This window comes from Eumetopias jubatus, unplaced genomic scaffold, assembly GCF_037043125.1.
Source record: "Eumetopias jubatus isolate StellerSeaLion01/CBP00866 unplaced genomic scaffold, mEumJub1_p1.0 scaffold_10, whole genome shotgun sequence".
In the NCBI taxonomy this organism is placed as follows: domain Eukaryota; kingdom Metazoa; phylum Chordata; class Mammalia; order Carnivora; family Otariidae; genus Eumetopias; species Eumetopias jubatus.
In genome coordinates this window covers 129,160,735-129,174,579 of record NW_028274816.1, presented here as the reverse complement: position 1 = coordinate 129,174,579, position 13,845 = coordinate 129,160,735, and the positions used below count along the sequence as shown (strand labels likewise).

At 48.7% G+C, this 13,845-nt stretch overlaps 1 protein-coding gene across 2 annotated transcripts in view; it reads left to right on the top strand.

The window, feature by feature from the left end:
• Positions 1-8,522, top strand: part of TRPV3 (transient receptor potential cation channel subfamily V member 3) — a 31,102-nt gene extending 22,580 nt beyond the window's left edge. The window contains exons 11-17 of one of the 2 annotated variants that reach the window (XM_088027346.1): positions 373-446; positions 2,471-2,636; positions 4,102-4,168; positions 5,468-5,742; positions 6,789-6,901; positions 8,039-8,118; positions 8,428-8,522. In XM_088027346.1, coding sequence (XP_087883472.1) covers positions 373-446; positions 2,471-2,636; positions 4,102-4,168; positions 5,468-5,742; positions 6,789-6,901; positions 8,039-8,118; positions 8,428-8,522 — 870 coding nt within the window. Of the gene's footprint in view, positions 1-372; positions 447-2,470; positions 2,637-4,101; positions 4,169-5,467; positions 5,743-6,788; positions 6,902-8,038; positions 8,119-8,424 lie in introns of both variants that reach the window. The other variant, XM_028095453.2, reaches the window with a different exon arrangement.
• The last annotated feature ends 5,323 nt before the right edge of the window (positions 8,523-13,845 follow it).

Genomic DNA, 13,845 nt, shown 5'->3' with positions numbered 1-13,845 from the left:
CCAACAGTGCAGGAGGATTCCTTTTCCGCCACATCCTCACCAACACCTGTCGTTTCTTGTTTTTGGCTTTAGAAGTGAGGCTGTATTTGGGGAATGGCAGGGGATGGTGTGACTGGGCTGTTTTGCAGGGTCCGGGTAAGGACGAGGGGGAGAGTGAACGAGGTGAGATGATTTGGGGGTGCAGCCACTTCTACCCTGGATTGCCTCTACTCCCAGGCTCAGGTCCCCTTCCATATCCCTCACCTGGGCTCTGGCTTGGCCTTCCCACCCTCCCCCCCACTGGGTCTCAGGCCTGAGGAAACACCACCTTCCTCAGATCTTCCAGTGAGAGGCATGAAGAGGGTGCAGGTTTTCTTTCCTTTTTGGCCTCAGGGCATCGCGATCTTCCTGCTGAGACCCTCGGATCTGCAGTCCATTCTCTCTGATGCCTGGTTTCACTTTGTCTTGTAAGTAGGTCTGTCCCATTTGGTCCCCACTGCACAGGCAGGGCCGAAGTCCTGTATGGCGGCTGCTGTGTCCTCTGGAACAAGCATCCTCCCATGTCACCATGTCCCAGCTGTTCTGCCATAGTCTCATGGCCAGGGACCTACTCTGTCCCTTCTAGTAAGAGAAGCCCATGGATGCCCATGGAGAGGACCAGAAGACCCCAGCAGAGTGCCCACCGTCAGGTTGCAGTGATGACTGTCTCCACCCTGTCATAGAGCCCTGCGTGGTGGGTGTGGCCGAGAAGGCAGGACAAGGCTTAGTAGTGCTGTCTACTTCTCTATGACGGGGTAGTCCGGGCCCGTTCCTCCTAGTTGTGTGGGGTCTAGAGGTTGCCATCTTGGACTCTGGTGGAGCAGGGCCGGAGAGCCCTAGAGAAATCATCAAGTCTCATCCGCAGGCATGAAACCCGAAGCCCAGAGCGGGGAAATGAGTTACTCACAGTCTGGCAGAGCCTCAGTGGCGTCAAAGCCAGCCCCAGCCTCCCAGTCATCTTCACCCTATGTTAGGGCACGGTTGCCTACCCTGGAGCCCTGGCCAGAAAGCCCGGCTCAGCAGCCTCGCGGAATGAGGTCATGGGCAGCTAACATCAGAGGCTTGCGTGATGCCTGTCCCTAAATGAACAGAGGCTGATTCAGCATTGCTGCCACGTGAATGGAACAGGACTTGCTATGTGGAATGAAGGAGGTTGGGCTCCAGAGCTCTATCGATCCCACCAAAGTCCGTCTTCGGAGCATTTGGGAAGCTGGGTCTATAGGACCTGAAATCTTGGCCCAATGTTTCCAAATACCTCGGTGTTTTATTAAGTATGTACCTGCCTTCTAGAGGCGTGAACGGAATTCTTCATCCCTGTGGGCAAGTGGGGTGCCCAGATACTGCAGTGAGTAGATGAACCCCATGATGTCAGCCACATGGGAGTCTCCGCCTTTGAGAAAATATGATAATTCCAGAGAAGAATTCATTTATCCGGCCGCTGGCTTTCGTGCAGACAAAAGGCACCAGCGCATTGTCCTGCTTTTCTGCTTCTTAAGTGTTTTGTTAGTGGTGAGGAAGGTGAACACCTGCTTCCTCACTTCAGTCCAAAAAAATGCATCGATCACCCAAACATTTGCTTTTCACTGCACAAGAAAAGCAAGTTTGCCTGTGTCCTAACTTTAACGAGTTATTTTATAATCATGGAGACTGTGTGATGTTACAAGCAATAGAGCTTTTTATCTAGAGGTCTGCATAACTGATGGTGTAGTAGCCCTGTTTAGGAGTAGATTTTGAGCCTGTGTGTTTGTTATACATGGTACTTAAAAATGTTAATGGTGGTAGAATCTACATAACATAAAAGTTGCCGTCTTAACCACTTTAAGTGTACAGTTCAATAGTGCTAAGTACATTCATACTGTTATGGCACCAATCTGTTTAGGCTCTCTATCATTTAGCATATACTGTAGTTTTTAAAAAGATTTTAAAAAGCTGGTTGTGGGGGACTTTTGTTATGACTGGCTTTTAAGTACAGACGTTGTTAGCTTTTGTCATTTTTGTTGAAAATGCAATCATTTGCTTATCTGCCTTAGTCTACACCAGTGGTTCCCTGACCTGTGGGGGATGGGCTCCTGAGCTGGAGTCTCCTCGAGTCCTGGGGATCTGCCTTAGTCTACACCAGTGGTTCCCTGACCTGTGGGGGATGGGCTCCTGAGCTGGAGTCTCCTCGAGTCCTGGGGATTGTGCTTTTTAAACGTCCCCACCAGCTGTTGCCAGCCCACTGCCGGCTCTGACTCGCAGCTGGGGCTGCCGTCTGCAAGGCTGGGTGTCAGACACTGGCGGCCTCCCCAGCCTGTTCAGCACGACCCATCGGGGTGCCGCTCCGGGGCTTGAGGGAGGCAGGGGCGCGAGGGCCTGCCCCGAAGTCCAGGGCTTGAGGGAGGCAGGGGTGGAGGGCTCGCCCCGCTGCCGAGCAGAGGTGAGTAAGGCCCTTGTCCCTGCGTCTCCTGAACAGCTTTGTCCAAGCCGTGCTTGTGGTGCTGTCCGTCTTCTTGTACTTGTCCACCTACAAGGAGTACCTCGCCTGCCTTGTGCTGGCCATGGCCCTGGGCTGGGCAAACATGCTCTACTACACGCGGGGGTTCCAGTCCATGGGCATGTACAGCGTCATGATCCAGAAGGTGCGTTGGAGGCTCGTGAGCATCACAGATGTGCGGGCTCAGCATTGGGGGAGCCTCAGGGAAGGTCCATCTTTCAGATGGAGAAACGGGTCTGGACACAGCAAAAGGGGCTTGTCCCTTGGGCAAGCCTCTGCTCTTTCTACCAAACACCACCATCTCCCTTTGCTTTTGGCCAGGCTTTCAGTGTCCAGACCTTAAAACACCTGGGCCTGTTGGGCACTGGGAAGGAATGGTCTCCCCCCAGGCAGTGGTGTGCTGGTAAATATTTAACAACCAGCTCTCTGGGGAAAATGCACATACACAAGCACAGACCCCAGCTACTATGTTCATGATACATTTTTACCACGGAAAGGATGAGTAGTGCATGATTTACAAATAATGAACTATATAATGCTCTTTATTGTAAATCCCACGTAGCTAGTTGAATCTGGCAGAATGATTTGTTGATTTTTCTTGAATTCCTATATCTGTTGCCAGTCTATGGGTGCAAGTGACAGAGAGTGTTGTTGAAACATCGATACCGGTTGATGTTTTCCTTAAGGAGTTAGATGAAAGTGAAACAGTGCAGCCTTCTGTGAGAACTTCCCTTGTTTGTCAGCGATGTGAGCCACTTATTTGCTGACTTGGATCATAGTTTTACAGATTTTGGAAGACTCTTTCATTAATGTTACCATGTTATTCACGACATCTCAGCTACAGATAGGACACATATTAAAGTTTCATCTGCCTTAACATTGTCTCCATCGCTGTCTTAAATCTAGATCTAGACAATCAGCAAAATAATGAGTCTATGATTTGTCCCATTTACTAATTTCCATGGTGTAAATCCTACCACGGCTGATTTCCAGCTACTGGTATGACAGAGTTGAACACAGAGGCAGGAAGAGATGCATAGTAACACACGATACAGTATGTGTACCACATGGCTGCCAGAGATTAAATAACCTTAATAGCATACGTAATTGTAAAATGAGCTGTGAGTTTTGAATATTTATTATCTTTGCTTTTAATATAATTTACTTAATTATAAGTTTATGTGATTTAATTTTTAATAATGGTTCTGTTTAACAGCCGGCTTACAAAATTCATGAAAATGTAACCGTCAGCTCTTAGGAGCTGGCGTCAGCAGGCTCTAGCACACCACTGCCCCCAGGGAGTGTGAGGATTTCAGACGTGAGACACTACGAAGGAAGGTGCTCACGTACAGGGTGGATCATCAGGGACAGAGACAGACTGTGTGCCAGGAGGGAGGAGAGCAGGAACGGAAGCGAAGGCTTCTTGGAGGAGATGGGGCCCAGAGCTGAGCGTTGGAGCATCAGAAGGATTTGCTAGGGGAAGGGAGAATGGTCTGAGGGAAGGCACGGTTAGGGCTGGGGCTGGGTGAGGGTGGGAAGCAGTAAGGAGATCAGGGTCTAGTGAATATGTGCTCAAATCTTACCCTTGAATCATGTTTCTCCCTTTATAGGTCATTTTGCATGATGTTCTGAAGTTCTTGTTTGTATATATCGTGTTCCTACTTGGATTTGGAGTAGGTAATTGATTTATAAATAATAGGGACTCCCACATTTGTAAAGCACCTAATACAGATGTCAAAATGACAGAGCACGCAGCAGCCTCAGCAACTTATGTCACCTGCTGGTGGAGCACTTGCCATGCTTAGCATTTTCCAAGCATTGTCTTTTTATTTCTCTCAATATCTCGACCAAGGGGAAGTCATCATCCCTGATCATAAGGTAACTGAGGCTTAGAACCAGACCTGTCACTCTTGTCCGTCTACTCTGGTCCTGTGGGGTATGCCTCCCACATTCACACCCAGCATCCTACGTGGCCCTCACAACCTGAGAGAGGCTTGGCAGGTGGTTTGGGCCCCATTTTACAGATAGGGAAACTAAAGTTTGCAGACATATGACTGATGGTCTTTAAAAAATAAGAGTAAATTAATGCATCAAGGTAAGCTCCTTTGACCCCCCACATCATGTTACTTGCAGTTTGCTTCAGATATATCTGTGAGGGCCTCTGCTCTCCTGGGGACTGAGGATGGGGAGGCCCCTCCTAAAGTCTCTTCCTTTGTACAACCTGATTTTATTTCTAGCTTCTGCATAGAGAGGTATCATTGTATTTTCCCATGGCAGCTCTCCATCCCCCCTATGCCCCGCCCCCCCCGTGATCATTGGCATTTGAAATTAGGCAGGCATTCCCATCTTCTGGTGTCTTTGCTGGGCCACAATGTGCTTATTTATTTGCTCCTTCACTTGCCTGTTTATTCATCCTTCCATTTACTCATTCATTAATTTGAACATTCATCCATTCGCCTGTCTATACATTTAGCAATGAGCCACTGCTGTGGTGTGTTGGAAGGGAGAGAAGAAAGAGGCCCAGGTCTAGGCCAGGGGTTCTCCCCACAGAGCATGAGGAAGAAACTCAGGACCTTACGGTCTTGGAGGAGATGGCCCAGGCTACAGGAATTTGGGAGCCCAAAGCCTGGTTGGGGAGCCAGGGGACGCACATAGATTATAGTTAGCAACTCTGCAAGGCTGTGAGTGATCAAGGGCTGAATGGCAGGGTAGGGGAGGGAGAAAAGAGTGTGGGCTTTGTTAGGCAGGAAGCGCTTTTTGCAGGAGGTCAAGGCAGAGAACCAGCCTGATGAGGCTTCCAGGAGCTGAGGCTGGAGGTGAAATCTAAATGACCAGAGGGGATGAGGCAGTAGGCCTGCAGTGTGTGTGTGTGGCTGGGGGGCGGGGGGGATGTGTGTACGTGCAAGTATGCATGAGCTTGTTGGGCAATTAACCAGGCAGAGCGCCAGAGGAGAACACCCTACTCTGTCCTCCCAGCCCTGGCCTCATTGATCGAGAAGTGTCCCAGCGACAACAAGGACTGCAGCTCCTATGGCAGCTTCAGTGAGGCGGTGCTGGAACTCTTTAAGCTCACCATTGGCCTGGGCGACCTGAACATACAGCAGAACTCCAAGTACCCCATCCTCTTTCTGTTCCTGCTCATCACCTACGTCATCCTCACCTTCGTCCTCCTGCTCAACATGCTCATCGCCCTGATGGGAGAAACCGTGGAGAATGTCTCCAAGGAGAGTGAGCGCATCTGGCGTCTACAGGTGAGCCTGGCAGGGACCGTGGTATGGGGGTCTTCACGGGGACTCAGTTCAGCACGTTGTACCGACAACCGTCTGTCCCAGCGGACCTGGGTGGGGCCTGGGAATCTGCATCAGCTCCCTGTGGTTGGCCAGGTTTGGGGACGTCTTAGTCTAGGTTCCTTGAGTATAGGGTCTAGGCAGTGTGACTGGACAGCTGCACAGTTGAGACGAACTCAGGCTATGGGCATGATCTGCTCAGACTCTGGTGTGATGTGTGGATGTTGAACCATGACCTTCAATTGCATTAAGAGGTGTATAGGGCATAGGATAATGGAGGCGACAATTCTGCATGCCTCAATCCTGGCTGCAACATTCCTTACCCGTGGGGGGCCTTACGCACAAGGACACTAACCCACAGAGTGGTCCAGAGTGGGTTACCAGGCTTGGGAGAGGACTGGAAACTGTGCCTCACAAGAAATGGTACTGGGACGAGGGTTGAAGAAGGTGAGAGTTTCTTCAGATATCTGCGGAGCTACTTGTGAAGGGACAGCTTCCTTCTGTGACCCCAGAAAGCAGAACTGAGGTACGTGGGCAATGACAGGGAGGAAAGCTTTGATTTGACACAAGGAAGTTTCTAATTATATTAGAGTCTTCTTAATTGGATTGTTGATTACATTCAGGAGAGATTTGACAAATTATTGACAGTTAAACTGCTGAGGGGTTTCCAAGCCTGGCATGCGGGTGGGATTACATGATGTGTGGGATCCCAGGATCCTAACATTTTCAGTTAGGAAGCTCCTGCACTTCCAGAAACAGTGTTTATGTTGTGTTTCAAGCAATTTGAACACCTTTCCTGAACTTGGTGGTTTTCATTTTTGAATTCTGTAGATCAGCTGAACCCTCGGCTCTGTGCATGAAGCATCCGGTGCAGTGGAGCTGGCTGTTTGGGGGTGTGTGCATGTACTTATGTGCGTGTGTGTGTTGGGGGTGGTGCCTGCACACTCATGCAGAGCTGTGTTCCTGGGCCGGCTCCTCATTGATATGCTTAGGCTCATTTATGTCCCCAGAGAGCCAGGACGATTTTGGAGTTTGAGAAGATGTTACCAGAATGGCTGAGGAGCAGATTCCGGATGGGAGAGCTGTGTAAAGTAGCAGAGGAAGACTTCCGGCTGTGTTTGCGGTAACGAAGGGAGAGGGGCCCCTTGACGGTGGTCTCTGGGGGGCGAAAGAGAGATGAGTCAGGGACTGTCAGAGAAACGGTGCTGCCGCTTGCTTCCCAAACCACAGCCACAGTCGGTTCTGGCCTCCTCAGTGCATGGAATTTCCTCCTCCGGGGTCACCAGCCCTGGGACGAGGCTTTCACCAGCTTCCGAAGGGAGAGGGAAGGAGGCCGCTGGGGACAGTCCCCCCCCACAACCTGCCCCGTGCAGTGGCCTCCGTGACCTCTCCCTGTCCACTGTCTGGTTCAGGAAAGATTTGCCGACCGGGCAGTCCTTGCCCTTCTGTCTGGCCTGCGTGGGTTCATGGGACACCAGGGGGCCTGAGGCATGCCTGTCACGGGCGAATGGAGAGGGAGACAGCTACTTTGGACAGATACCAAGCTTTTTGGTTTTTAAAAAGTATTTGCACATGCCATGACCAACTTTTCTGATGACGAGTCTACTTCATCCTCTCCCCGTCTGACTGCCTGACCTTACAGACTGCCCTCTATATAACCTTACCGTGCCCACCTTCTCTGACTGAGACTCCCGCACCATGGAAACAACCATTTCTGGCTCTATAACCCTTATCCTAACAAATATTTCTAACGTTCACACCCTCATTCTAGAGATGTTCCCTGAACATGAACTTCAGCCAAACCATTGCCTCAAGTTGCAAACTAGCAGCTTAGACTCTGCCCACTCTTATTGGGGTCTGAACCCTAACTGTTTTCTCCTAGTGCAACCTTAACCCTAGTTTAACCCCAAGCTTCTAAACTTCTACAAGTTTCATCCTCACACTGTCACATCTCCTCAGCCTGGGCTGCCTCTCACCAGAAAGGCCCCAGCCGTTGCTGTCTGAAGATGTCCCTTGACACCTCTCTGAGTTTCTGGGCCCCACACACTGGGAAGGGACTGATCCTTTGAGGTCTGGGAAGATGGGGACTAGTGCAGGGTTTAAACCCCAACACTGCAGACATGACCATGTAAGGCAGGAGTCCCAGATCCCTGGCATGGACAGAAGGGGAGCTGTCTAGAACACCCCAAATGCCAGGCTAGGTGTTTGCATTTAATGAGGTGCAGTTGAGAAGTGGTGAGAATGATTATCACACTCGCAGGATCAATGAGGTGAAGTGGACTGAGTGGAAAACGCATGTCTCCTTCCTCAACGAAGACCCGGGGCCCGTGAGACGGACAGGTACTGTGTTGCCATCAGGAAGTGTGATGACCATGCCTGTCTGACCACATGACCGTAGGCAAACTGCGTTTTGGGGCCCTGATTTTCCCCATCTGCAAAATGGGAGGTTGAATTAAATGGGTTCTCAGGTCCCTTTCAGCTGTGACATTTTATAACCCTAGTTGGAATAACTTTTAAAAATCAGGTGCGGGGAAAAGAATTAGGTGGTGCGCTAGACATGGAACCCCCCATTAGGGAGCACCGCCTTTCTAAAATCGTGGTTTTGGTGTCTGTTTTTTTTGTTTTGTTTTGTTTTGTTTTTTAAAGCAGATTTCAACAAAATCCAAGATTCTTCCAGGAGCAACAGCAAAACCACCCTCAATGCATTTGATGAAATAGATGAGTTTCCAGAAACTTCGGTGTAGAAGCAGAATCCAGAGCTGGTGTGAGCATGGGCCACCTGATGCTGCAGGCTGGGTCCCGGACTCCCTGCTGAGGGCTTGTGACGCGATGCGGCCTCGCACTTCGTGCCCAGAGGCGGAAAGCACCCTTGTGCTGAGTCGGGGGCTGTACTGAGAGGCAGTTGTCGATCTGCTTGAGTGGGAAACACCCTGAATATTTTTTTACTCAGCAAAGGGTTGGTGTAAACCCATGGCCGGCAGTCCTGAGCCTGGAAGTCCCTGAAGTCCAGGGTGAAGCCCCTGGGCTCACCAACTGCAGGGCAGCTTGGCTGGAGGTGGGGGGCAGGGAAGGGGCAGAGGCCTGAGGAGCAGAACTTCCTTCCAGCCAACATCTCCTCCACAGTCCCCAGCCCTAGCCCACACGTTCCACCATCTCCCTTACCGTGACTGGGTCTCCTGAATTTAAGGGATTCTTGATCCCATCCCAGAACAAACAGGGGACTGAACTAAGTCGGACATCCTGGGGGCAGAGGGGACTGAGCTGTGGAAATGCCCGTCCGGACCCTTCAGGGAACAGGAAACTCCCCTCGGAGCGAGTGCCTTGGTACGCCAAGGTTCCAGCTGTCTCAGACTGAGAGACGTTTTCCGTAGAGTAATTAACACAGGGTTTTTATTTTCAATAGAGAAAAGACATTTCAGTTTTGAATGAAAGTTACTTCAGATGAAGTATGTGATTTTAAAAGCTGAGAAGCAGATTTGGGGATTTGGGGCTGGATATAAGTATTATATACTTGGCCTCAGGGTGGCCAGAGCAGGGACAAGAAGCTTTTCTTTACACACACAGAAGTGCACATGAGACGTGCCAGGCAGGGCCTGCGTGGGCTGCCGTGACGTGGGTGGAGGAGCTTGGCTCTTGTGTTTGTCCTGGCCCTGTCATCATGCGTGCCTCCCAGCTGGGAGCGGGGCTTCATCTGGCACGGAAATAGCAGCTGCTCTGTTTCCACGGTCTTAAATCTCAGAGGTTACTATTATACATCAGTACTTCTCATTGGAGGAATTTAACGAAATACCCGGAATGCTCTGGTATTAAATATTTTTGTTAACTGTGAATTTTGAGGCTGAGAAGGAGTGTGAAAAAGGAGTGTTTGCCAAGACATAGGGCTTCTTTTTAGAGCCTCATCCTCTGACTTTTCTCCCCCTAAAATTACGCAGAGTCAGGCTGGGGCAGAGGTGAAGTGGGGATGGGAGACTTCTTCTGGATCACTGGAACCTAAACAACCATAAAAGCCACTCTGCCTTAGGTATCTGGTAAAAGGATTCATGTGGGAATTTTTGGAGGTGGAATTGCAAAGATATTAACCGTGAGTTTTAATTTTAAAGGGCATAACAATAAATTTGGCCTTTAGACAACTTGGCAATTGGCTAGTGAATGTGACCTGAGGCAAACTGAGGAGTGCGGGCCAAGGAGTCCACTCTGGGCCCGTTTCTCCACTCTGGGCTGCTCTGTGTGCCAACTTCCCTGGGTGAGTGGACACTTGGCCTTTGTGCCCTTGATGGGTCAGGGCTTGGGAGAGGGTGGGGTGGGTCAGGGACGAGCCTGAGACCTGCACAGTTTGCTTCAGCCCCTGTACTCCCAGCTGAAGCCGACCAGGGCTCTAAGCTGTGGTGGTCAGATCAAGCTCTGGTGTGAGCAGGGGTAGCAGGGCCTAGGCATGTTCTCTGGAAAGGGAAGATTGGTGGAGGAGGGTTGTCATGGAGGCAGGAGGAGCACCTGTGTTCCAGAGGAGCAGAAACAGTGCCAAAGGAAATTTCAAGGACAAAGATTTTGGTTCTGTTCCATCTAGCAACTGCTCCAGATATTGAGGATGTTTAAGCAGAACTTATTTAGGGATGTTGTTAAGGAATCATGATCAGAGATGGACTTTGAGGTCCTTTTAGCCTGGAGCTCAGCATCCTGTATCTGGAGTTCCCTACTTGTATACATCCAGAGCAGATGTCCTGGTCTGAAGGGCAACCATTTGGATCCATGGTGCCCTGATCTAGGAATTCCAGAATTGTTCTGATTCATATACGAATGGATAAAGTCGGATAGCTCGCCATTTCCCATTTAAACAGAAGCTGGGGGTGAGGTGAATGGAAATCAATAATGGGATCTTGGTCTTCTCACACAACTGGAGAGCTGTTCTCTGTGGATCTGGATGGAATTTGTGGGCAGGGGCATTTTCTGTACCCGTATTCATCCCTGAAAGGCTTTCAGCCTAGATCGTCTGAGCCTGGGTAGGTTTACCAAGGCGAAAGAAAGCAGTGAGTCAAAGATCATTGGTTTGAAAGGATCAGTTCCCTTATCTTATACCTGGAAACTAAAGCCCGGAAAGGAAAGTGGATTTGCTTAACACCATGCAGCCACGCAGAAAGTCACATCAGAACTGCTGAAGTTGGAGTGTTCTGACCTCTGGGCCACAGGTTTCTCCCAGCACCATCTGTTTTTTTAGCACAGTTATTCAGTGAATTTGAGCCCACCTTTGTGGTTGCCACATATGTTATGTCAGGGGGCTAAGGCTCTTTGCTCCGATGACCCATGTTGGCAGTCTGCATTGCCCCAGTGATCCCTATGACAGGCACACACACATGCACACACACACACACCACGCCACACTGAATCCAGGGGCATATCAGGACATCTTAAAACTTCATGATTTGCATTTCAGTAATGTAAGGGGTAGGCATTTTCCAGGGATGGAATCTCCCGTGCTCAGATAATGGTTTTGGCTGGGAATTTTCCTTTGGCTAAACTGCCTCAGGAGGAATCTATTATTCTAGACGTTATGTGATGTATATATCTGGGATAAAAATAGTGCTTACCTTCCTCTCTGGGATGTAGCAGAAGGTGTACGAGATTGTACTGTGAAGTAATTAAGCTCTTAGAAGGCTCCTGCCTGAGAGAGCCCAGTATTATTGAAGTTCCTCTCCTTCCTCAAGGCCTGGTTGAACTGTGTCCTTTTGCTCTGGGTGGGGCCCAGGTCGATAGGCCGGGATAAGGCCTGTAAGCCATACTTGAGTTTTGCGTTGATTTACATGTTTATTCTGTGATCTTGGTTCCAAACACAGAATTGTCACCTTGTTCTCATGGAATGTGCCTGATCCTTGTCAATTTTAATTCACATACTTGTTCTTAGTGTTATGTGTGTGTGAAACTCTGGGTTTAATTAAGAAGTCACAGAGTAAGAACATTTTAGTGCCATTGAAGAAATGCTTTTATGATTTCTAATAAATATTTATTTTGCCTTGTTAAGATCGTGGTTTATCCTTGTCTTAGGTAAGACACTATGAAGACCCACTAGGAATCCTAGAGTGTTGCTTACTCTAAGGCTAAAGGAAAGCCCACTTTTTGGACCTGAAACATTATTATTGGTCCTAGCTCAGGGACAGAGTCAGCACGCCGAGACAGGTCACTTTTGTATGGTGTTTACGTCTCACAAAACATTGATGTCCAGTATCCTCTTTGAGCCACTCAACAACTCTGGAACCAGTTTGAGTAAAGGGGAACTAAGGGAGCTGAAATGACATGCCCAAGGAATCACAGCCAGAAACGGTTAGTGGCTCAGGCCACTTGACCCCCAAGCAGTGCTCTATCGAACATGTTCTGCTGGCTATCGACTTATTTTGTGTGGCTATAAAACCATGGCTCCACATAGAGACCAGAAAGTATAAATGCCTTCTGTTCACAGGACCTTTGTGAGGAGGCAATGATACTACTATCATTATTGGCCAACTTCTGTATATTCATTTGTAAAATTCTCTTGCGTTATTTCATAAGGATGGCAGTTTCTAACTTGAATGTCAAGACACTGCTGTGTCTTGATGGGCTGCAAAACTTGCAAACAGTTTATTAATAAGTGATCTGCTGAATTTGGTGGATTATTTACTTAATCCAAACAACCCCTAGAGTAACATCCTTCACTAGGATGTGTCTTCTTGGGTGGCAAAGAAATGGGAATTGTACATAATGTACATCCGAGCTCAGGTAAGCTTCAGCCTATAATCTAGGAATGTGCTTTCCACGGGAACATTCTGGGTGGACGGATAGAAAAACCTGTCATAGGATATATTCTGGGAGTGGGATGCCTAGGTCAATAGATATGAACAGTTTCATGGCTCTCAATATTGTGGAAAGTTACCTTCCAAAAGGTATTTTGCAACTTAAGCCTTTAAGATAGTATGTTTCCTATTTGTAAAGCTTTTCCAATCACATTGGTTATCTTAATAACAGTTTTATAGGTTTGATGAGTATTACATCCCCATTTAATAAGTGGAGAAATTGAGACTTGGAGAGACATGGAATGACACATAAAGGTCACAATGTTTTTTCCTGGGCCAAGGATCCAGGTTCTCTGAGGTTTACTAGTTAGTGCTAGTCAGTAGCGTCCATGACCTTGTATAACAGAGTGGTCTAGCCTAGCCTGAGTCACATTTAAGAATACGTCTCATCCAGGTAAAGGGAGTGTAGGGGTGGGATAGGCCTTCAAGAAGAGGGAACAATGTGGGCAAAGACCTCAAGGTACTAGGGAGCTTAATGCAGTTGAGGATGGAGGACATGAAATAAGGCTGGAGAGGTAGGCAGAGGCCAGAGCACATAGGACTTGTTCAGCTGTGGTGAGGTTTTGAGATTTCATATCAAGGTTAGAGGAAGCTACTAAAAGGTTTTACACAGAGGAATTATTAAATGTGAACATTTCCCTGTTTTTGCAACGGGATTGCAGGCTTAAAAGGGTGTATTTTCCCCCTGCCATCCTTTGGGACACAGTAACATCTGAGGAGTGTAGAATCAAGTGAATTTCAATTGAGAGTGATGGGTGTACTCAGGCAGTGGCTGGGAAAGAAGAAAAGAAGGCAAAGACATTGGTGGAATATGAAGACACTTCAGGTAGAGAAGGGATGTTTAAGTACACTCATTTAGTAGAATACACTTTATTGGGCGCTCATTAGGTTGCAGACACTGAAAAAGATACCAGTAATGTCCTGAAGATGGGATGAAAGCAGAGGGGGGCAAAGGGGCAGGCCCAGAAGGCTTTGAGATGAAACGAGAGTTGAGCATTTTGAAGGAAGAGGAGGAATTAGTTAGAGTGAGGGCTGAGTGGGGGCGAGGGCTGGAGGAAGGAGGGAGAGGACTGTGGTGGGAGGACCAGTCTGTGTGATGGCACAGAGGCATTAAACAACGTGAGATGGGCTAGGACAGGAGGACCTGAAGGCAAAGCATCTAGAAGGTTGTGGGGGAGGGAGGAGCAAATCACAAAAGGCCTCTTGTATTAGGAATTTGAACTTGAATAACTTATTCTGTGCTGGGCAC